The sequence below is a fragment of the Panulirus ornatus genome, chromosome 64, assembly GCF_036320965.1.
Source record: "Panulirus ornatus isolate Po-2019 chromosome 64, ASM3632096v1, whole genome shotgun sequence".
Lineage (NCBI taxonomy): Eukaryota > Metazoa > Arthropoda > Malacostraca > Decapoda > Palinuridae > Panulirus > Panulirus ornatus.
Window position 1 is genome coordinate 24,144,487 of NC_092287.1, and position 23,388 is coordinate 24,167,874.

Genomic DNA, 23,388 nt, shown 5'->3' on the forward strand with positions numbered 1-23,388 from the left:
CTTGCGCTACCTCGCAAACGCGGGAGACAGCGACAAAGTAAAATAAAAAAAAAATATATATATATATATATATATATATATATATATATATATATATATATATATATATATATATACACATATATATATATATATATATATATATATATATATATATATATATATATATATATATATATATATATATACACATATATATATATATATGATACTAAGGAATTTTTTTCCTGTCTAAACTTGTCATTAAAATGAGCTGAGATTATTAAGTTTACGATCTTTTGGTTAATGTCTGTGGTGTGGGGGGTGACTGTCAAGTTAGTGGGGTATGCAATACCTAGTATGGTTGAAAGTGTGGATGAGAGGAGGTGGACGACCAGTTACGATCACGGGAGGATGTGCGGGTTGAATTCACGTCCGTGAAAGGTTTAGTGTGACGGTAGATTTCTGTTGGGTTACAGACATTGTTTTGAGTGAGCATCTTTTTTAGTCTTTTTATCGCATGATATGCAGCGATGCATGTTTGATGTTGATCGGTTAGTGTTCTATTTTTGGAGGGTGTTATTCGTAAAGTATCTTTCGTATGTAGGTGTTTTTGTCCAAGCGTTTTGTTGATATATATTGCCACTAATACTGCGCGGGAAGGGGGTTGCGGTTAATTGGAGCCATCAACAATATGTTGCTTGAGACATGTGTGTTGTGAAGTGGTGGAGTGATTGGGTTTAAGGCCGTGCTGTGTGGGCGCGAGTGGGATATTTTGGTCGATTCTGTAGGGAATCTGAATTTCTAGGGGCAAAGATCGGCAATTCAAGGGTGGGCTGTTTTGATACCTGCTTCTTTCCCTACACGTCGAAGCCTTGGAACTCTCTACCTTCCCATGTCTTTCCCAATAACTATGACCTGGCACGTATTAAAAGACAGGTTTTTTTCACTTCCCCCAGAATTCGTAAATACTTTTCCTTGCATTTTCCTTTTCTCTTTCATTATTCTCTTTATATTTAAATTAAGGCCTAGCCTTGATGTGGACTTTAGTTTGTGACTGGAATCTTGAACATAAAGAAAAAGGATAAAAAAAAAAAGGTAAAGTGGAGCACGTGTTCTAATGTATGCTGATAACCACGAGGAAAAATGAAACACGATAAGTCACAAGGACACTTTCATGTGACATACAACGTCAGGGGCGATACAAGAATGATATGGAAGAATTAGAACAATCAGCATATAGATATAAGAGAGACGGACTTAAGACGCTGTTGGTATACAAGTCTTTGTGGTTTTCGGGTCTGGTTTCATTGTTTTCTCGTGGATAAAGCATACGAGAGGTTAAGAGCTGTTTTACGGGTGGCATGACGAGTATATGGAGTGGGAGGAGAGCTATCAATAAAACACACACACAAAAAGCCTGTGTACGAGTAGGTAGAGCAGCGGATGGGGGAGGGGTCTGCTTGCTACAGGAATATAATGTCACCATGGCTGTTCAATCTATTTATGGGTGAGTAGGTGAGGGAGGTCAAGGCAAGACTCTGAAGACAGGGCAGGTGTGCAATCTGTTAGGGGTGGGCGGGTGAGCCTGGAAGGTGTCTGTCTGGGTTAGGGTGGGTGTGTGAAAGGAGAAAGTTGAGATTATATGGTGAGTCATAGGGTGGAGGAGGGGAAGGTCTTGAGAATATCGAGGAAAATGTGGAAGTAGTGGGGCTGGGGGGGGGGGGGTACTATCTAGAATAGCAAATGTGGGCATGTATGAAGGTCTGGTTGTCCCAAGGACGCTCTATGATGCGAGGAATGAGCTATAGATGAGAATGAACGGGTGAGAGCGAATGTGCTGGAAATGAAATGTCTCAAGACAATATGTGGTGTGAGGAAGGTTGATAAAGAAAGAAAACATGAGGTAAGAAAGAAGTGTGTTAAGAAGAATTGAGAGAGTTGAGGAGGGTGTGATGAAATGGTCTGGACATAAGGAAGTAAGTGAGGAGAGGTTGACAAACAGGATCTGGAAATGGATGGATGGAGTGATAAAGTTTTCAATGCTCGGGGCTTGAGCATGCAGGAGGGTGGAAGGCGTACACGGGATAAAGGTAACTGGTGTGATGTGTTGTAAAGAGGTCGATGCGGTTGCAGTCATTGGACTGAACCAGGTCAAGGTTGTAGATAGGGTTAACCTTATAAATACGTGCCACATCTTTATTCATGTGTATGTATAACAACTCTCACACACACAAATACACACACATACACACCTATGCCACGTATATACGTATGGATATGTGTGTGTTTGTGAACATGTGTGTTGAGCGAGAGAAATTTCAAGACCTGCTATGGCCATAAAAAGCAGGGCTATTATGAACATGTTTTTTCTCAAAAGGTCTAAATTCCTGCCGCCTCCGGCATCGCTTGTCCTGCACAGATCAACACAAAATGTCAGCGTCATAGTTGGATCACAAATGCATCGTACAACAAACATATGTATGATAATTATGGGAAGGAATGACGTGGACACACACTTTGATGGAAGGTCAGTCTAAAAGCATATCCTCTATAAATTTATGTTACACATTTCCAATATCTACCTTAGCGAGTACAGACAATCAACATTTATGTATTTCTTCGTATGTCGTGTGTATACGTTTGAAATGAGAGCCATGACAACCCAAAACGTACACATTAAGAGATGATGACAATAAAATATAAATATAGTTGAAATCGAGATGTATTATAACTATTCTGACATTATTTTGTTACTGGTCCTATCTGCCACTGTCTATGGCTACCTACCAGGACAACACTCTCCAGCTTACCAATAAGTGGTGCAGTAGGTCAATGATATATATATATATATATATATATATATATATATATATATATATATATATATATATATATACACACTTTACCTTTTCGTGAAATTAAAAGTATCAGTTAAAGTAATAAGACGAGTATGTTGAGCTCAGGTAGGTATTACGTAATTTTTCATGTAAGGTTACGCGAAGGACAAAACAATGTTCAAGCCAACTTCATTTTGTAACAAACAGTTTGATAGAAAGGCATGAAATATGAAACACAATGGAAATGTATAACGTTCTTCAGATGTCAATAATTGAGAAGGGAAAAGGTTTATATTACATTGTTCTGTGGAGTCTTTTTATATTTTTGTTGTCTTATTCGGCAGTACACAATGGCAGTGCAAAATATACACGTAAAAGATGATTTAAGTTAATGCATCATAATTGAGAAATTAATAAATCGAATTAATAATCACCGTAATTGATAGAGATGTGAATGCAAACATCAGGTAAACACGAGCGAGGTGGCGAGCTTGAGCAAGTTACGGGTTGCGTCATGCGAGTCGCCAATTTCTCCCCGGGAGAAACTTTAGGGGTGATGAAACAGCAGGAGGTGAGGCTACTACGTCACGCCCCCCTGAGAGGGCTTCACCCGTGGCCATGCCTGTGCAAGACGCGAGTTGCCGCACGTTTCCCCCCCCCGGAGGAGAACCATCGCGCCGGCGCGTTGCCAGGCAACATGTAAACAAAGCAGCTGCCGTCCGCTACGACCTCAGCTTATCCGCCTCGACCGCGGCGCTGCCTGGCTCCCCTGCCTCAGAGTACCTCGAACCACCTCCACGTCCGCTTCTACCCACCACCTCCTCCCGCCATCTACCCTGCGATGGGGTCTCAGGTGGGTTATGAGACCACTACTACAGACAGAGTGTGATGCGATTGCGTCACGTCGTTCAGGTGTTGCGACGTGGAACACGGTTACGTAATGTTTCCGTGTAATTAACCGCTGGTGGAAAAGGTTTGGGGTATTATGGTCAGCTGATCGCGGGGGTTTGTTGTGGATGCAGCCGCCGCCGCCGCCGCTGGCACAGGTCCAGGACGCATGTTGGCCATGGGTAACACAGTAGCACTTGGTGTGTGTGTGTGTCACCTGCAGTGAAATGGTGTAGTATCGAGTGTATGTTCCTCAGTGGAACTCACCTGTGTGATACAGTGATATGTCTTCCCTTGAGACGGGAAAATAAAAATATCATTTGGTTAAGCTATAAGACAAGTTCACGGGACATGTATTAATCAGGAGCATCAAACACACGGCTTTGTTTTCTGTTTCCTTTAAAAAGGACATTGAAATTGAATGTGTTGTGTAAGGGCACCGCCACAGTCACGTATGTCACGTAAGAATATCGAAGACATCGTCTTGCTATGAATGTATACTATATTTAGACTTTAAGGAGACCCAGGAAGAGGGTATTATGTATACTAAAAGTAAATATACAGAACGTGTGGGGTCGATGGCGTTGATAAGGGAAAAATTGGTGTAAATTTGTTTAAATGTAGGTAAAATGTAAATCAAGAGGACCTATGGTGACATCCTGTATCTTCTCCTTGCCTATAATTACCCAAGTTTTTTCAATTTTTAAGATGAAATATGGCAAGGTTAATGACATCTCGTGTCCCAAAATATTATGAAGAATGTTTTCTGAAAACAAATGCAGTTATTTAGATGCAATCGCGAGACAACAAACGCTTATTTTCAAGTTATGTATATTAAGTGCTGGTAAAACTTGCTTGCAAGGGAAGTTGGACAAGGCTTTCAAAGTTTTTTTTTATCTATAAAAGTTTCACCTTTTGAGTTAATTAGCTAACCTTAATTTTGAAATTGATTTTCATAACACTCCCAAGTTTTGAATTATTTTTGCATTACACCAAGTGATGGTCCTCTAGTTCATTTTAATGTATTTTTTTAATTTGAAAATAGAAATTTGTCAGTATATATTAATATTCAGATATAGTATTTTAATATTAGCATCATTAAAAGGTCCATGGGTATGGGTTAATACTGATAACAGTGTGGAAAATACAGGCCTTTTATTGGGCAGTGTGGTACTGTGGCTGTCAGAATCATCTAAGATACATGAGGCAAGACACAGAAAACTATGATACTAAACATTCCAAATGTCTGCTCTACCTTGCACTTAATAGACACACTTGAACATTACATTAGTGTCCTAAAACCAGTGTACTCCGCCTCAAGGACTATCGATTCAAGAACCAAGACTATCCTTGAAGAAACCTTGCCCTATAGTTAAAATTTACCTTACCTTGACCTGGTATTATATATATATATATATATATGCATGCATCCATGTGTTTCCTTTCTGTCATCTCTCTGTAATAATGTATCACCATTAGTGGTGACTTATCCCTCTTCTGGTGTGACAGGAATCCTCTGGGTATTTAGGCACACATGTGCCCTTCTGTCACCCATCTTATGTACCCTTTAACCATGTGAATATATTTTTTTCATTATACTTAACCATTTTCTCCCGCGTTAGCGAGGTAGAGCAAGGAAACGGACAAGTGTATATACATAAACGCCCACACACGCTCATATACACACACATACATTTCACTGTATACATACATATACATACACAGACATATACATATATTCACATGTACACTTTCATACTTGCTACCTTCATCCATTCCCGTCGCCACCCTACCACATATGAAATAGCAACTGTATGTGGGGTAATCTCAAGTATTATTTAGAAAATATATACCCGTAAGTTATTACAGTCAACTGGAACATAATTTTTTTAGATAACATAGTATACAACACAACCAGGTTTAATATTTTTGGCATGTGCTTAATGCCCTTTATTTTTATGAGTATGGGGTACTCCAGGAGACCTGCTGGGCATATGTAGTGATATGTGGTATTTCTGGTGTTGATTTTCTTACAAATAAATAATGTTACTAAGTTGTCGCTAACATTTAATCATCTTGTAAGAGTGTCACAGCCATACAAGTTATTACTTATTAAAAGGATACACATCACTGTTACCTGACTGTGCCTGCTCTAGGTTACATCATAAGTGAAAAGTCATCTTATGCATCAAATACCATACATCAGCTTAGCATAAATTTTTAACTTGACAGAACTAGGTATTTTACTCTCAAAAAAATTTCGTCACAAGTTTGCTTGTGGCAAGTGTTAAGTTGTCTTTTATCTCAATTTTATGAGATAAGATAATGGTATTATCAGAACTAAGGTGTTTGAGTAGATAAGGATTTGTGATTTCTGAAGTGTCTCAAGCATAAAGTGGGAATTTAGAAAGGTCCCTATTTGTAAGCTATGTTAATTGTTAGGGTTAAGTTAATGATTGAAAAAATGGTGAATGGATTAGTATTTGTTGGATTTTTTTTTAATTGGATCAAGTGATTATATCAACAATTTCTTGTCACCCCTGCATCGTTTTGTCAACAGACAATTTTTTTTTTTAGTATGAGAACTTAAGAAGACTACATAAAAATTATTATACTGTACTTGTATGCAGTGCTTGAACTGCAAAATCTAAATATGGAGGATGGTGGAGAGCATAGGGGATCTGAGGTTGTCACCCTTTTTTTAAAATTCTTCTGTAATAATTCCACATAAAAGATAATTAATTAACTAGAAAGACATGATCAATTCATGGAATTTTTTCTTAATTTACTTTATTACACTTTGTCGCTGTCTCCCGTGTTAGCGAGGTAGCACAAGGAAACAGACAAAAGAATGGCCTAACCCACCCACATACACATGTATATACATACACGTCCACGTATGCACTTATACATACCTATACATCTCAATGTATACATATATATACACACACAGGCATATACATATATACACATGTACATAATTCATACTGTCTGCCCTTATTAACTCCCGTCGCCACCCTGCTACACATGAAATGACAACCCCTTCCCCCCGCATGTGCGCAAGGTAACGCTAGGAAAAGACAACAAAGGCCACATTCGTTCACATTCAGTCTCTAGCTGTCATGTATAATGCACCGAAACCACAGTTCCCTTTCCACACACACACACACACACATATATATATATATATATATATATATATATATATATATATATATATATATATATATTTCTTTTCTTTCATACTGTTCGCCATTTCCCGCATCAGTGAGGTAGCGTTAAGAACAGAGGACTGGGCCTCTGAGGAAACATCCTCATCCAGGCCCCCCCCCTGCTCCCTCTTTTGGAAATATATATATATATATATATATATATATATATATATATATATATATATATATATATATATATATATTATATATATATTATCCCTGGGGATAGGGGAGAAAGAATACTTCCCATGTATTCCTTGTATGTCATAAAAGGCAACTAAAAGGGGAGAGAGTGGGGGGGCTGGAAATCCTCCCTTCCAGTTTTTACTTTTCCAAAAGAAGGAACAGAGAAGGGGGCCAAGTGAGGATTTTCCCTCTTAGGCTCAGTCCTCTGTTCTTAACGCTACCTTGCTGCGGGAGATGGCGAATGTGTCTTGAATATATGCAGCAATATATATCAATATACAGTACAATATTTACATTCCCTAGCAATGATAACTAGATCTAGAACATGCACTCTGTCTTCATTTGCAAATACAGACGAAGAAGAAAATCATTTAAATCTTTGAAATGGCTTCATGGTCTTGAACCAAGTCACCAAGTTCTATAATAAAAGGAGCAGTTGACTGGGTAAGCACTCTCTTGCTTCTGATACAAATATATAATTCCTTAGGGTTTCTTTTCCTATTTCCAGCAATATTGAATACAATGCAGAAATCTAAGAAGCTTGTTATGCATGGTTTTTTCCTGAATCCTTGTTGTCTCCTCTTTAGGCAGTTTCTTCTTTGAAGGTAATGTAGTCATCCTTTCATTTTCTGATTATCTTTTCCAGTACTTTACAAACCACACTTGTCAAGAGATACTGGTCTTTGTTCTGTGAAACTTTTCGGCTATCTTTCTGATGGTAAACTATGATATTTACTCTTCCGTTTAACTTTATCCAGTGATATCTTAAATAACTTTTCTAGCATATCTGTATATTCTTCAGCCCATATGGATCAGTTTAGTGAAAAGGAATAATTCTGTGCAAACAGATAATCTTGTTCGAGAATGTAGCAGATATTGTCTATGTAATCACTAATGAATGTTTAGTACGTAATGGAAAATAATATTTTTTTTTTTTTTTTTTTTTTTCAGAATGACAAATCACAGCCATTACTTGTGGCATTTGGCAACCCACTGCTGGATATAACAGCTGTTGTCAAAGACAGGACTTTCCATGACAAGTTCTTACTACCTGTAGATGGCCAGTTGGAAGTTAATGAACAACAACGTGCTTTATTTAGCATGGTCATGAAAAAGTAAGTTTACTCACCATTGTTAGCTGTCATGTGTGTGCTTATAAAGGTCTTTGTTTGGAGGTAATGTCGGTTGAGATGATGGTCTCAGTGAATTTACTTAATGTGCAAAATGAAAAAGAAGAACCACTTTGTTGGTGTGAAAGTCCATTTCACTTAAACATAAACATATAGGGCGTGGGTTGAGGGTTCATGTGAGTGATTTTCAGAGGTTTTATGCTCCTTCCACCTCAGTCAGTTTGTCATGAAGTAATCATGACAGATTTTTTACAAACTAGACTAATGACTTTTTTTTAACCCTTCAGGTACCCTGTTGAGTACACTGCAGGAGGGTGTTCTCTCAATTCTTCTCGCATCTTTTGTTGGGTGCTGGGTGAGCCACACAGAGTTGCCTTTGTTGGGGGAATTGGTAAGGATGAACAAGCCAAAAGACTCTCCAAGATTGTAGAAGAAAGTGGAGTTGTCACAAGGTAAGCCAGTACCTCAGCATTGGCTTAATCACAATGTAGGAATTTGTCTTTCAAGTTATTAGTTGCTGTGATTAAGACCATCAAAAAGAATTTCCCATGACATGCGTGTCTCATTCCTTGGATATGTTTGTAGCTACTTTTCCATTACTTTTTTTCCACATTAATTATCAACCCCCAAACTGTGGAGCTCCCCAAAAGTGATTCTCCCCTAGTTTGAGAAGAAAGAAAAATCTGTGCAAACTATAAATTATCCAAAAGTAAAGAAAATACTCTAAAATTGTTATATTTCTTTTACATCAGTTTGGAAAGATAGAGAGTAGACAGGGCAGCTGGTGGGCTGGGACATGGGGCATTGTGTAGACATTGTGAGGCTTCAACGAACATGATTCCATGTAATAGCACTGCGTGAAATGATAACCATGTGAATTATGTGGCATTCACACAGTTTTTATGCCTATAAAGAAATCCCTGATGGCCAGTGTAAAGCTGTTACCTTAAAAAATCTTCATATTTTTGTTTCAATTGTAATAAATATATTTTTAATCATCCAAAAATGCTGAGAAGCATTCTAATTTTCTCATTGTAGATCTACCTTCTAAAAACATCTATCCCTCTTTCTTGTGTACCTGTGTAAAATTATGATGTATACAATCTTTCTATTTCGGTTATGTATGTTTCATATAGTAGTGGGTGCATACAAGTGGAATGATGCCAGGTTGATGCACGTGGCATCTCTTATGATTTAGATGTGATTTGTTTTTTCTAGCTTTGACAGTAGGCTTCTTGTGATATGTAAGAGTAATTGGAAAACAAACAAGTGAGATCTTATATCATGGCAGGAGCCAAGAAAATGTTATATGATATGCAGAGCAGCTGCTGTGTGATGTGTTGGTAGATACCCAGAGCATTTAAAGGGTTAAGGGATGTTATCACCTTTACCTCCTTAGGGTGTCAGAATGACTTATTTTAAGAATTCAGTAAAACTGTTGAGGAAAGATAACTGGAAAAATGGAATTTACCAATTACTGTGACTTACATGCATCATGACTCTACTATCATTTCACACAGAGGTACTGCATTGATGGTGAGTAACAGTAACATATTTGTAAATATTACTACTTTCTTACTACATATAGATGTGACGACATCATTCACTTTCAGATCTCTGTCAGTTTTCTTGAGTTGACAGTTATCAAAACAGTTTCATCTGTAATCAGTAATGGTTGTGACTTCCCCTTATATATATGTTACTGTAATTCCTTGTGTCATATATCCTGCATTAACTTCACAGTTAACCAGTTGATATGGTTATTGACCTAGCAGGATAAGGCAACTTGCCCAACTTTGGCTTAGACTTAAACAATGGAACATTCATTTTTTCAGCATTCTTGACACATGACTTCCTTGTAATTTCTGGGCATAAGTCTCTCTACACAATTCTATGAATAGTGCAAAATTTGATATTTCATTGGGAACAGAGAAGAATTACACTTGCACTGTTTGTTGCAGATTTGTGGAAGTAGAGGACCAGCCCACAGGGACATGTATGGCACTTGTTTTTGGAACTTATCGTTGCTTGTGTGCTGACATAGGAGCTGCAAACATATGCGAGCCTGAACATGTTTTCAATCCATCTTTCCTTCCTGTATTAGAAGAAGCAGAATTCATATATGTAGAAGGATATTTCATCACCCATAGTTTCAATACTGCTATACAGGTATGTTATTTTCTTTGGTGAAGTTACCTCTAGTAGATAAGAGAGATTCCTGTGTAAATATGTGATTTCAGATGTCATCCTTAGAACTTTTACATAAGCAGATTCGCTCACAAACATTGTGATTAAACAGTTCTATGTACTGACTTTTGAGGATGCATTAGACCACATACACTAACTAACTTATCTTTGGCATTGAATTTACACACATAAAGTTTACCTGGATGATTTATTGGTATTTGGAGGGATAAGTAAAAGTTGTCCCACAGCTACTCTGGTTCATTTAATACATACCTTAACTCAGTTGGCTTCCAAAAACAGCAATATGTTTGCTGTATTTAGCACCATATGGTATCCTTCCCCAATTTAGTAGTGAATTTCTAGTTCTTAGTCTTTTCCTGGCACCACTTTGCTAACGTGGAAAATGGTGGTTAAATCGTACAAACTGACAGATAAGAAAAGATGTCTCCTAAAACAAACATCAGTTCTGGGCACAGTCTCAAAGCTATGGCATCAAAATATCAGAATTTACTTCTAGATCAATATTTACTCTTTTTCACAAAGGAATAATAAAAATTTTCCTTTTAATATTTACGCTTATATCACTTGTTTTCTCCTCTTAGTAAATAATTTCAGCCACCTCTCTAATGTTACAGTAATTTTCTTTTCAAGAAGCTATTGAGGGTTTAGTTTTTAGAAATATAGGCAAAAACCATAAAGTGGTAACCCACTTGATGGTTTCATTGACAGTGGGCTTTTATATTTACTAATATTGACTTCACCTGTTTTCTTTATTTGATATTTTTAAATTGTATTTCCTTTTGACTGCTTATTAGGCAGCCAAATGGTCAGTTTCTTAACAACTTGAGCCTATGTGCCTGCTCCAGGCATTAATCACCGTAAGTTTCTTATGATTTGCAACTTTTTTCCACCCTATTTTTGTTAATACTTGCTCATTATTTCCTGCTTTTTCATGAGGTAGCTTTGGGAACAAAAGAACTGCCCTATTTGCCCACAGCCACTCTCAAGCTGTCATGTATGATGCATCAAAACCAAAGCCCATTCACTGTTACAGCTATCATAAAATGATTTCCAATTAATCCACATTTTGACATCAGTTTAAGGTAGACCAACAATAATTTCTCTTTTCCAGGTTGCCAAGTATGCTCAGAAACACAAGAAAACCTTTGTGTTCAATCTCTGTGGAAGCTATGTGTGTGAAAATCATCCTAATGAATTAGCTGAACTTCTACCGTATGTGGATATTCTTTTTGGTTATGTAGAAGAATACAAAACCTTGGACAAGTTTGTTGACATTGAGAAAATGTCTTCATGTCACAAGAATAACTTGGACAATATATCACATGATATCTTACAGGTATTGAAGGCAGTTAGAGGTGAGGAGAAAATAGTAAAGGATGAAATGAAGCTTGTGCCTGAAACATTGAAAGAGGTAGCTAGTCTTGAGTCCTTGAAGATATGTTCAGAAAACTTAAGTCATGAGAATGACAGCATTAATGGGACCACAGTTGGTGTATGCAATGGTATTAGTAATGGTCATTGTAGTGATTCCAATGGTTCCTTATGCCATGAAAAACCAAAAAAACAAAAATTGGTGGTAGTGACTAAGGGTCCAAGTCCCATTTTGTATGTGCGTAATCATGAAGTTCGAGAACATCCAGTACCCCCTGTTTTGCCAAAAGATATTATAGATACAACTGGTGCTGGTGATTCATTTGTTGGAGGGTTTTTGGCTGCCCTGAGTACAAGACATTCCCTTGATAGGTGTTTGGATTGTGGCACTTGGACAGCTCAAAAACTTTTACAGCAAAAAGGATGTACAGTTCCTCCTTACCCAGCCACTTTTCTTCAAGATTGAAGGGTAAAGATTTTTTTTCTTCCCATCAGCAGCCTTACTGTTACACGTGGCTCGTCTAGATAGAAACATTTCCAGTACCTTCTGCCATTTTTGGTAGCTGTGTATGTAGGGGCAGAACCAAGTAATGAAGCTTTCTGCATTTCATCCTCAGTATGTAATGAAGACAAATGAGATTTTTTTTAATCTCTTATTGATATCTCCTGCTACTGTTGATTTTGGTATAGCTTTTAGGAGTAGCTTATTGAAAATATACTCGAAAGTTGCACTGAAAAGGAGAACTGTTTGTTTGGATTGGATTTTACATATCATTCTTGATCTTGGTCTAATGAAACTGGGGTAAAATACAATCTGAAATTTGACAAATTCCTTTAAGCTATGTTGTGCACTTGTTAACTTTGCAGCAAGATAACTAAAGCATTTTTAGCAAAGGAAATTGTCAAGATTTCCAAAATTAGGAAAATTCTAACCCTAATGTGAAGGAAAATATTTGGTGAAATGGAATTTTTTTATGGGTTTTTCATTCATTCTCTTCAATGCCTATGAGGAGCTAACCTGGACTGTAATTCCTGCCAGATCAGTGAAGCTAATGACTAGATTTTCTTGCCGATTCCCTCCCTTATCTTTCAATAAGTCCATTGTATCATGAAAGAAGGGTTAGTGGAAGAAAAGGTTCACAAGAGTGACCATTCCACTATACACAGAAAAGTCTATCTCTCTGTCTATCTGCATCAGATTGAAAGGAAAAGAATAGATGGTATTGCTTCAGAGCCTTTTGTGCTTCACCCTTGACAGGCCTTTAACAGTGGGCAACTCTTGCAGTGTTTCCATAGGCAGAGAGGCTACTAAATTGTCTGTAAAACTAAAACCCCCAGCACACCTCAAGTGTTTGTCTGTATTTACAACAAAAACTACCACTACTATTTCCCTGATGGAGTTGGGCAATGTCTTCCCCTTTGATTCCACCCCAAAGGGTGTAATAGTAAGGTTACCATGAGAAGGTTTTGAGACGTGGATCATCTAGAAAACTAGAGTATCCCCTCAAGTTACTGAAATATGAGACTTTTCCCAATTTCGAACCTACCACAATAGCAGCACCTCCTAATCTCATTGGTTATGAAACCGCCACTGTGACGAATGATCAGTACATCATGAATCCCATTACCAAAAGATTATGTGATTGCTTTAATGATGTTTCCAAAAAAGCCTTTAGAGCTCTTGTAGCATGTAACAGTAAATGTTTCTAAATTTGAGAATCTACTTTAACGATGTTTAAAAGAGAATGAGAAAGTCAGGGAAAGAGAATGACGATGATGAGTAATAATTTAATATAAACATTGCTACTTGACAATTTGCAATGGTCCTTTTCTTAGAAGAAACAAGGAAAATTGTATTGTGTAATAGAACACCTAATATTGCATACCTTTTGAATTTGGGATTATGATTAGAGAGTGAATCATTCTGTATACAGATGATTTTTGGATTTATCTTAAATTTAATTTGCCTGCTGTGGACACCTCTCTCTCTTTCTCTCAGAATGTAATTGACATAAAAACCCCTTACATGATCTCAAAGCATCTTTGTCTAAATCCTTGTACTCAAAGGTCCATTACCTCTGCAAGAAAACAAATTTTCAAAGTGCTTATTGATTAACCCAATCACTGCTGCCATTACGTATACATCATGTTATTTTAATGTAGCTAGGGTGTATATAATAAAAATAAATGAGTAGCTCACCTTGGCCTTGAAGCAAAATACATATCCATCAATACTTGCTCTGCCATCCCAGGCATTATTACCAGATGCAATAGCCTAAACTTTCCTATGAACTAATCAGTCTTTATGGAGATGTTAGGGAGACCTGTATGAGCTGTGCACCCTCATGTTAAGTAATAATTTGTTAAAATGTGACATATTTACAAAATATAGATATTAGTGATGGAAATTCTAAGTAATGATATATATTTGTGACAAAAAACATTCATAAAACACCATACCTCTCAATCCCTGACAGGTACTTCTAGTGTACCTCATATGCCCTACGGTATAAGTTAAAGGGTGTAAAATTTGATTTCTAAAATGATTCCAGAGCTTTCTCCGACAAAAGAATATAACCTCGTTATGGCAGAAACACCTTTTAGTGGTAGACTGTGAAAGGATTTTTTTTTACTCAGATCTGAGTCTCAGTGTCTTAACTTAATATCTGATAATAATTATGGCCCTTGAGGTTAAGGGGCATTATTGATAAATATTTGGGAAGATAGAATATAGGTGCAGAATGGGTGTGTGTGTGTGAAAAGTAAGTATGTATTACTCAAGTGTGGGAGCAGCTCGTCTTGAAAAGGTATGTAAAATATATAGAGATTACTCCATGCAGCTGGTTAGGATGATATACAATGTATGGTTATTGATGTATTTGGATTAGTCAGGAGATAGCAGAATATGTATGAGGTAATGGAAGACATTCCAGAGAAGATGTGAAAAGCATTAGAACAGCTAAAAAATGGAAAATTTCTGATGGTGATGGAACAGTGAATGAGATAGTAAAGAGTGGTGATAAAGCAGTACCTAAATGGATATGGAAAGTTTGAAGAGAAGCATGGAAAAGTGTTCATGTACTTGATGACTGGATGAGGGTGATAGTTATTTCAGTGTACAAGGAATAAAATGTAGAGTCTTTAAAGTTAAGTGGTGTTTGTTTAATAGTAAATGCTGAACTACAGTGAAATAGAATGTTAGTTGCCACAGCTTTTTTTTTATACATATGTGATCAGCTGTTGTGCAAGTGAAGCCATTGTTTCCTGTCTTAGTGGGGACATGACAAAATATATAATCATAAATTGTAAGGTTTAGGTTGTATGGCTAACTGTTATATTAGCATGCATAATGAATGAGGCCAATGAGAAAAGGCACTGCCGAATGATTGGGGACTTAAAGATGTTTTATCCCTGTAATTGCCCATTTGGTTTTTAAAAAGATATAGCAAGCAAGACAAGAAAATGAGAATTCCTTGAGCAGGATTTGTAATCTTTGTGGAAGTTAGGCGATCTAGGAAGACAAGGAACTAGCAGGGAAAAGTGATGGTTGTAAGACTCAATTATGTGACAGGAAAGGACATATATACTGAATATTTGAAGTTTTATATGAATTGTGGATTCTCATGTATTTGTAAGATCATATAAGAGATAAGGAGAAAAAAAAGCAGAGCAATAACTCTATGGCAAATCTCAAAGAAAACAGAGTTAAGATTTATTGATCATCATGCCTGATATAAGTTCTGATACCACAGTGTCAGTGTTCTGAACTGATAATATGACAAGGTTTAAGTCTAATGCTATAGCATAGAAGAATTTTTACAGCTTTGTGAATGGTTTCCAGTTATATTTCACATCTGCTAATTAAGAGGTAGCATTCTTTTATACAAGAAGGGTTAGATCAGATCTTGGATGTGACTGCAACAAATCCTGAGGACAATATTTTCTTAAACTTGATGGGGACTGAGAATACAACCCAAACTCTATGATTTTTGAGTAACTGCTTTGAATCTGAGGCACTTCAAAGTCTGTTTAAAGTAGCAAATGACTGATGTTTATAAGAATGTAGCATTTACTTAATCATAGGCATCTTGGATTTTTCTTTTTAAGAAACTTTTGCTCGCTTTTGATTTGCGTTATATTTAATGGGATGAGCTGCAAGGAGCCAAAGGAGGGCTGGCTGAAATATTAGAAAAACCTTTTCAATCATAAGTATTTGTTCACTAATAAACCAAAATAGAATAATGAATAACATTGTCACAAAGTAATTAGAATTATGAATAAACTGGGTGTATGCATAAGAAAAGCACTGTAACCGAGAATGGTGAAAAAACAATGTCCTATAGCAAATTTGTTGAATAAGCAGTCTAATATGTTGGCTCCACTTGATGCATAATACTGCATATGTATAAAAACTGAAAATACAATAAGTATAACATAAAACTACCCAAACTTAGCTTTGAGAGACTTACTGCAACTAAAAGGAGCAGTTCTATACTTTGCTGCAGTAAGCATGCCACAATACCTATTCTGTTGTGTAAGTTAACACAGTATTGTAAATAATGCCAAATGCTTTATATTTGGTATTTTTTTTACCCCAGTAATTGACAAGTACAAACATGATACACTAACACCGATTATAAATTTGAATTGTATAAAAAAAAGTGTTTATGATTCGTAATAACACTTGGATGCTATGTTATTTACGTGGCTGTATTCATTTTAGAGATTTAGGTTACTATTAGTTTTGTGGCATGTGGAGAGAATCTTATTTATGCACATAATGTAAAATTTATAGATATATAAATGCGCTGTACTTAAGATCTCAGATTTATCCATTTTTTTATTTCTACCAGATGATGAAATAAAATTTCTAAATAGAAAGCGCATGGGCAAGTGCAAATAAAGTGATTTCTCCCTTTACAAAGAAAGAATTAAGAATCTCTAGTCCCCAAAGAAAAAGACAAATGTGATCTTTACAGCACTGTGCTACTGTTATATCTTTGTTTTAAGTGCTGCAATCTGAAATTTGATAGTGAAACAGTATTGCTTTTGAATTATGACATCAAACATGACATCAGCAAATGCAGCTCAAACACATGAGATATTTGTTTATGTTTCACTATTATTCAATTTCTTTTCACATATCTTTCATACTTTTTCTTCATTTCCTGCATTTGTGAGGTAGTGCCAGGAGCAGACTAAGAAAAGGCCTCATTTGCTTGCATATATTCATAACCTGTCATTTGTAGTGCACCAAAACCACAGCCCCCTATTCACAACCAGGTCACACAGACCTTTCCATGGTTTTCATTGGCAGCTTCATATGCCCAGGTTCAGTCCACTGACAGCACCTCACCCCTTTATAGCATATCACTCCAATTCACTTGATTCCGTGCATGCCTTTCACCCTCCTATACGTTCAGGCTTAAAGCACTCAATGTCTTTCACTCCATCCTTCCATCTCATTTATGGTCTTCCCCTTTTTTCATGTATCTTTTTGTCCACCTCTCTTCACTCATTCTCTCCATATCCACATGTCCAAGCCATTTTAGCTCATCCTCTTCAGCTTTTTTAACTGAACTATTTTTAGTACTACACCTCTCTCTTAACCTTTCTTTACGTACTCGATCAACCCTCCCACACCACATTTTGTCCTCGAACATTTCATTTCCAACACCTGCACCCTCCTCCATACATTCTAATCTACAGCCCATGCTTTGCATTTATACAACATTGTTGGGACTGCTATGTCTTCAAACATAACCATTTTTGCCTTGCTAGATGCAAACTCTATGTCATATGAATTTGCAATTCCATGGAAATCTGTTACTTACATTTTAAGTTATACAGCATTACATTGGACACTGGATGTGAAAGTTTAATTAGTTCCTTAATAATTGTTTTACACTCATTACTTGATGAAAATTCAACTACAGTGAAACCTGTGTGATCAGACCATTGCCAAGTGGCCTGAATACGTAAATGCAACCACTACACAACCAATCACACTTATTCATAACCAAGATTTACTTAAATATAAATGAAATGCAAATACAGTATAAAGAAAAGAAAAGCTATAATCTAATTAACCTACAAAAGTAAGGACTATTTCTGAAAGAAACTTCAACCATTATTTCAACAGAGACAAAGTCAAACAAAAATCACATTATATTTTTATGTACAATATCGTTTAGATTCAAAGTTTTATTTAGATTATTTAAAGTGTTTACTCTGTCACCAGTCTCAGATATTGTTAATTATTTACAAAGAGGAAAAGAAATGTCTCCTTTTAATCTGTCATGGTGTTATAATCACAAAACATAATATCCTCTTCCTAACACTGGAATATGGTGCTGCATGTGGCCTTAGGATAAAAAAAAACCAGCAACAAGAACCCACATTGTGCAGATGGCTGCTGTACTAGGTTAGTTGCATCACATAAATCAGTATGAATATGGAGGGACTTAATTTAAATGGTCAGACTGGAAGCTTTCTCTGTAATATCTATCTGAACATCATACAATTGGCCTTGTTTTGTTATTACATATTCATTCTTCATAAACAGGCTTTTGAGGACAGTTGGTAACCATTATTTCATTAGTTCATTCCAGCTGTTACCAGTCCTTAACAAAAGGGTTTTAGAGTCATATGCATTTAATCTAGTTCACAGTTTTTAATTTAACCCTTTCTTGGCAGTACTTTCTTTATCTATATGTACCTATGTACTTTTGTCACAAATGTATATATACATTTGGTGTAGATGTGCTGCTGCACCCTTTATATAACAAAGATGCATTTACTCCTTTAAAGTTGCCTTAGAATTGTACAACTCTAAAGATGTATCTTGTTTGTGCTGGAAATGTTACAGCATTACATTATGTACAAAACTGTTGAAAATTGCTTTATGTCTCAACAAATCTATATATATTTTTATTTATATATTCTCAATCTTGTCTCTCTTCATAAAAAGAAGGGGAAGAAATGTGGTTTTACTGGCTATTAAATAAAGTATGCTCAAATTAAAGGGGACTAAGTGTATATGCCTGTTTACTTGTCGAGGAAGTAAGCTACTATGTAAAAAATTGGACACTAACCTGAAGAGTAGTCAGTGGTAGTATCAAGTCCATAAAATAAATGCCTGACTACTTTTGAGACTGTCATGCCTTTTAACAAGTAATATTACATACAAATTCTGTGCTTGGATTATAACTGAATTTTAATGATAAATGACACTCAAATGACTTGAAAGCATTAGTAAAAACTTTTGTGGCTAGTACACATATTTTTCCATTACTCTGACTGTTACGCTGTATATATTTCAGAAACTGACTATATAATTAGAGCACCGGCATTATGCTTCAGAATTCTATTTGTGGTAATGTCTACTGACGTTTATTTCTGCAACTGCAGTAAATTGCAGTACACACCTAAAAGGGTTTAGATATCATTCACACATTTCTGCCATTATGCTGCTGTTATATGAGTTGGTTGTTTAAAAGAGGATATTTTGATGCCTATTGGATGCAAATAAATTTTTATCTACTTTTGAGTGCAGAAGTCTGGAAATTTAAAATGGTTTAAATGCATTTTACACTATAAGGCAGAAATGTCACTAGTAATATATTTATCTTATTTATTTATTTATTAATTACCCAGGACCCCTTTCTACGAAAGAGACCTGGTGTGGCCCAGGACCTACAGCCAAAGGATGTACAACTTCCAGTAGTAGGGAAATGTGGACTATTTTGGACTGAGAAGTTCTTTGACGAGATTGTCCTCCAAATAATACAATCTGTTTTATTATCTTAACTCAGTACTCAATTGAAGGGTGGAGCAAATGCTTAAACATACTTATCCTCAGCTTGTGTGGTGTAAAACAGTATACAATGAGGACTTTCTATTTTTGCAAAAATGCTTCCTATATCATTAAGGTTCAGTGTACATGCAAGTCACTAGAGAGATATGCTTTTTCATTCACTTCTCCATATTTACACAGAAAAGTCCTCCACTCCACACAGGCTCTAGTCATTCCACTAGCAGCATCTGAAATGGGTTTAGACTTCAAGAGTTCACCAATCTTCTCTCCATCTTATGCATGGTTTGCTTCTCCCCCTAGTATCTTCAACCACACTATGATTCTCAAGATTTTTAGAAAAGAATCTAATATTGGAGGTTTTACAGATATACCTAGTAAGTGGCCTTAGTGCTACTATATACTCTAGAAAGTATATAGATAGTAAGCTTTCAAGTAGTTTATGTATCAGCTTTAGTTTAAATATTCAATGCAGACTGCCAGGAAACCAGTGATAGATATGTCTTAATAAACATCCTCTGTTTATTTTCATCCAATAAATATTCTGTCAAAATATGCTAAGGAAAGATGTAATGCTGCCCATGGATTTTTACCAAAAGAGTTTACCCTAACCAAACATAAGGGACTCGAGTATTAGGGTGAAAATTAGCAAAGAATATTTAAGTCTTACGATGTAGGCCAACTGTTAGTGCATCAGTAAGATCAAAGATATATATACCAAATCATTCGCCCTAGCCCTCTCACTTTGCAAATATATATATATATTTAATTCTTTTTATTATACTTTGTCGCTGTCTCCCGCGTTAGTAAGGTAGTGCAAGGAAACATACTAAAGAATGGCCCGGCCCACCCACATACATGCCCACATATGCACATGTACATACCTATACATTTCAACATGTACATACACAGACATATACACATATACACATGCACATATTCATACTTGCTGCCCTCATCCATTCCCGTCGCCACCCCAACATATATATAACGGATGAAGGCAGCAAGTATGAATATGTATGTGTGTATACTTGTATATGTATGTAGACATGGTGAAATGTATATGTATGTATATGCACGTGTGTGGGCATTTATGTATATACATGTGTATGTGGGTAGGTTGGGCCATTCCTCATCTGTTTCCTTATGCTACCTCGCTAACGCAGGAGACGGCAGTTAAATATAATAAAAGAAATATTATTTATTATTATTATACATAATTGCTGTTTCCCACAACAGCAAGGTAGTGCCAGGAAACAAACAAAGAATGGCCCATCCACTCATATACAAACACACACACACACACGCACACATTATATATATATATATATATATATATATATATACACACACACACACATAAATGCCCATATATGCACATATACATATCAACATACACATACACAGACATATACATATATACACATCAACATACACATACACAGACATATACATATATACACATGTACATATTCATACTTGCTTGCCTTCCTCCATTCCTGTTGCTACCCCGCCCCACAGATAACAGCATCACACTGTATGGATATAAATTCTAATTCTACAAGTTACTACTTGCATTGCAGAAATGAAGTGGATTTCTTTTTAACTCCTCGGTAAATTAAAGTGTATTGTTTGTAAAAAGATGCGTGCTTGAAAGGCTTTTCATTAAGATTTCAGCTTTAATGAGATTTGCAATGACTAGTAAATGTAGAGATATGCATGGGTATACAGTAAGAGATGTAATAATAGTTAGGAAGTGATGCGTGTAAAAGAAAGTAGAGTTCGTACTGTATAAACAGGATAATTATCTCGGTGGATTTAGGATGCTTAAAAATCATCACTTTTCATTGTAGTTTCTCACAGGATGAAAAAATGTCTTCGTTTAGTGCAAATGCTTCTTTATATTTCATATTTTTATATTTTTTCCCATTGTAATAAGCTCATTTATTGTGTACTGTTTGATATACATACTAGCTACTGCTGTGATTAATTCATGTAGACATAGATGATACTGCTGAAAATCTTAACTTCTATAACCAAGATATATCACTGAAAGGCATCAGAAAACATTTATTATTTCAATGAAATGGCTTCAGAAAGTGTTTGTTGTTACAAGCTTCTATATGTCAGGGCTGTTAGGAGGAAGTACTACAAAACTTTTCTACCCTGCATTAACTCTCATCCTCACCAGATGGATACATATTTCTATGACAGAACAGGCCACAGATGGCAAGAGTTTACGTGATCTGAATTATAAAAATTCTGAATATCCAAATATTTAGGCATTTTATTCAATAACGTACTGAATGATATACATTTTCTGAAGTTACATTAATTATTAACATTACACATGGATATTTTATGCCTGGATGATGAACATAAGCATTAATAGTAGTAGCACATTATGTACAATGGCTTACATTTTATGCTTTTCTCTTATAACACTGTTCCATGATTTTCAGTACAGCACTGTAGCTTCAGTAAGTATAAACAGATTCAATCAATTTAATATACAGTTTTATTCAAGATGAAGTGTCAGGTTCGTACATGAATAGATGAATGTTTTACACACTATGCCATAAAGTTACCAAAAAAATTCAAAACCAAATGCCGAAATGCTCCCCATGGAGAGACAACAGCAGAAATACTGATCTCATGGAAGGCAGCAGAAACTAGGTTTGAGGAAAAGCACTATTTTTTTCAGTACCTACTTGACTATGAATTTGTTTTGATATATCTTGAATATGGTAAATTAGTTTATATCAAAATCAGGCACAATAAGTACTGTAAGCTATTTTAAATACATATATAATCATTTTACTTAGTCAGAGTAGCTGGAAAGTTATAAAGTAACTGACAAGTAAGAAAATTTGGCTGTTAGTTTTAAACTAATTTTCATACGTCTTCTTAAGACATTCATATTCTCCATGATAAGTTTCATGGTACATTAACTGATTTTTTTTTTTGTTATCCACTGACTGTTGTGGCCCCATATATTTCAAACTAAGAGTTATTTTCTCTAAAATGCATAATATATGAGACAGTACGGTAGATCTGTAATCACGTTTGACGTGGCTCACAGATGAAAATATTTTCAGGTAACTAAAGGCCTTATGATGCATCTCTCACCATATGATGCTATATGTATGCACTTAGTTTACAAAACCAATGTTTTACTTTCCTAACACTCATATGTATATGTAATGTCTCTAAACAATAATGGTATTTCTCTTACTGCAAATGACTGATGTTTTGATATTTATGTATATCTATGTACAACACTTCTTTTTTTCATCAAATGCTTCTTATATGGTATGCCTCAAATCATGGATTTTAAGACATTTAATTCTTCACAGGTGATTTTGGTTTCTTTTTCCAGTATATATTATAAATTATGTACTAGTCACTTTTTAAAACACAAAACAAAAAAACATTGATCTTGTGCAGTGTCAGTGAACTTGGTGAGCCTTCTGCCTGGAGAAGTTGGCTGTGTTTCCTTCATAAAACCATAATATGAATTTGTTTGTCACTAATACGTCCATTAAGTCACCATCAGAATGCTCTTCAGGAAAAGTAGCATAGAATTCTCAATGATGGAACATACACCTGTTATACCTGAACTACCTTCGTCTAACATATATGTATGGGAGTGAAGTTGGCAACAAACACCTATGCCCATAAAGCAAATGGAGGCTGTGACAAAGCACCTCCCCTCCTTACAATGGCACTAGGTTCATCTTCACCCTCACTGTTGACAATTT

General features: G+C 35.9%; 3 protein-coding genes across 5 annotated transcripts in view; 1 reads left to right on the forward strand and 2 right to left on the reverse strand.

The window, feature by feature from the left end:
* nuf (rab11 family-interacting protein nuf) overlaps positions 1 to 23,388 on the reverse strand; it is a 555,321-nt gene that overhangs the window by 317,702 nt on the left and 214,231 nt on the right. The window lies entirely within an intron of this gene.
* The window catches only part of ICA69 (islet cell autoantigen 1-like protein), a 125,534-nt gene that overhangs the window by 45,376 nt on the left and 56,770 nt on the right, over positions 1 to 23,388 (reverse strand). The gene's annotated exons all lie outside the window — the stretch shown is intronic.
* LOC139746262 (uncharacterized) lies at positions 3,527 to 18,838 on the forward strand. 3 transcript variants are annotated; one of them, XM_071657298.1, is made up of 5 exons: positions 3,527 to 3,672; positions 8,057 to 8,220; positions 8,523 to 8,687; positions 10,197 to 10,404; positions 11,555 to 18,838. In XM_071657298.1, exons 1-5 carry the CDS (start codon positions 3,661 to 3,663, stop codon positions 12,278 to 12,280), a joined length of 1,275 nt encoding a protein of 424 aa, XP_071513399.1. In that variant the 5' UTR covers positions 3,527 to 3,660; the 3' UTR covers positions 12,281 to 18,838. The 3 variants fall into 3 exon arrangements, with proteins under 3 accessions (XP_071513399.1, XP_071513400.1, XP_071513398.1); XM_071657299.1 differs by lacking the exon at positions 3,527 to 3,672 and adding an exon at positions 3,721 to 3,907; XM_071657297.1 differs by lacking the exon at positions 3,527 to 3,672 and adding an exon at positions 3,745 to 3,889.

Coding starts and splice junctions, on each gene's coding strand:
- LOC139746262 (XM_071657297.1), top strand. CDS start 3,836: ATGCAGCCGCCGCCGCCGCCGCTGGCACAGGTCCAGGACGCATGTTGG. Junction 8,688..10,196: donor GAAAGTGGAGTTGTCACAAG/GTAAGCCAGTAC, acceptor TGTTTGTTGCAG/ATTTGTGGAAGTAGAGGACC. Junction 10,405..11,554: donor GTTTCAATACTGCTATACAG/GTATGTTATTTT, acceptor TCTCTTTTCCAG/GTTGCCAAGTATGCTCAGAA.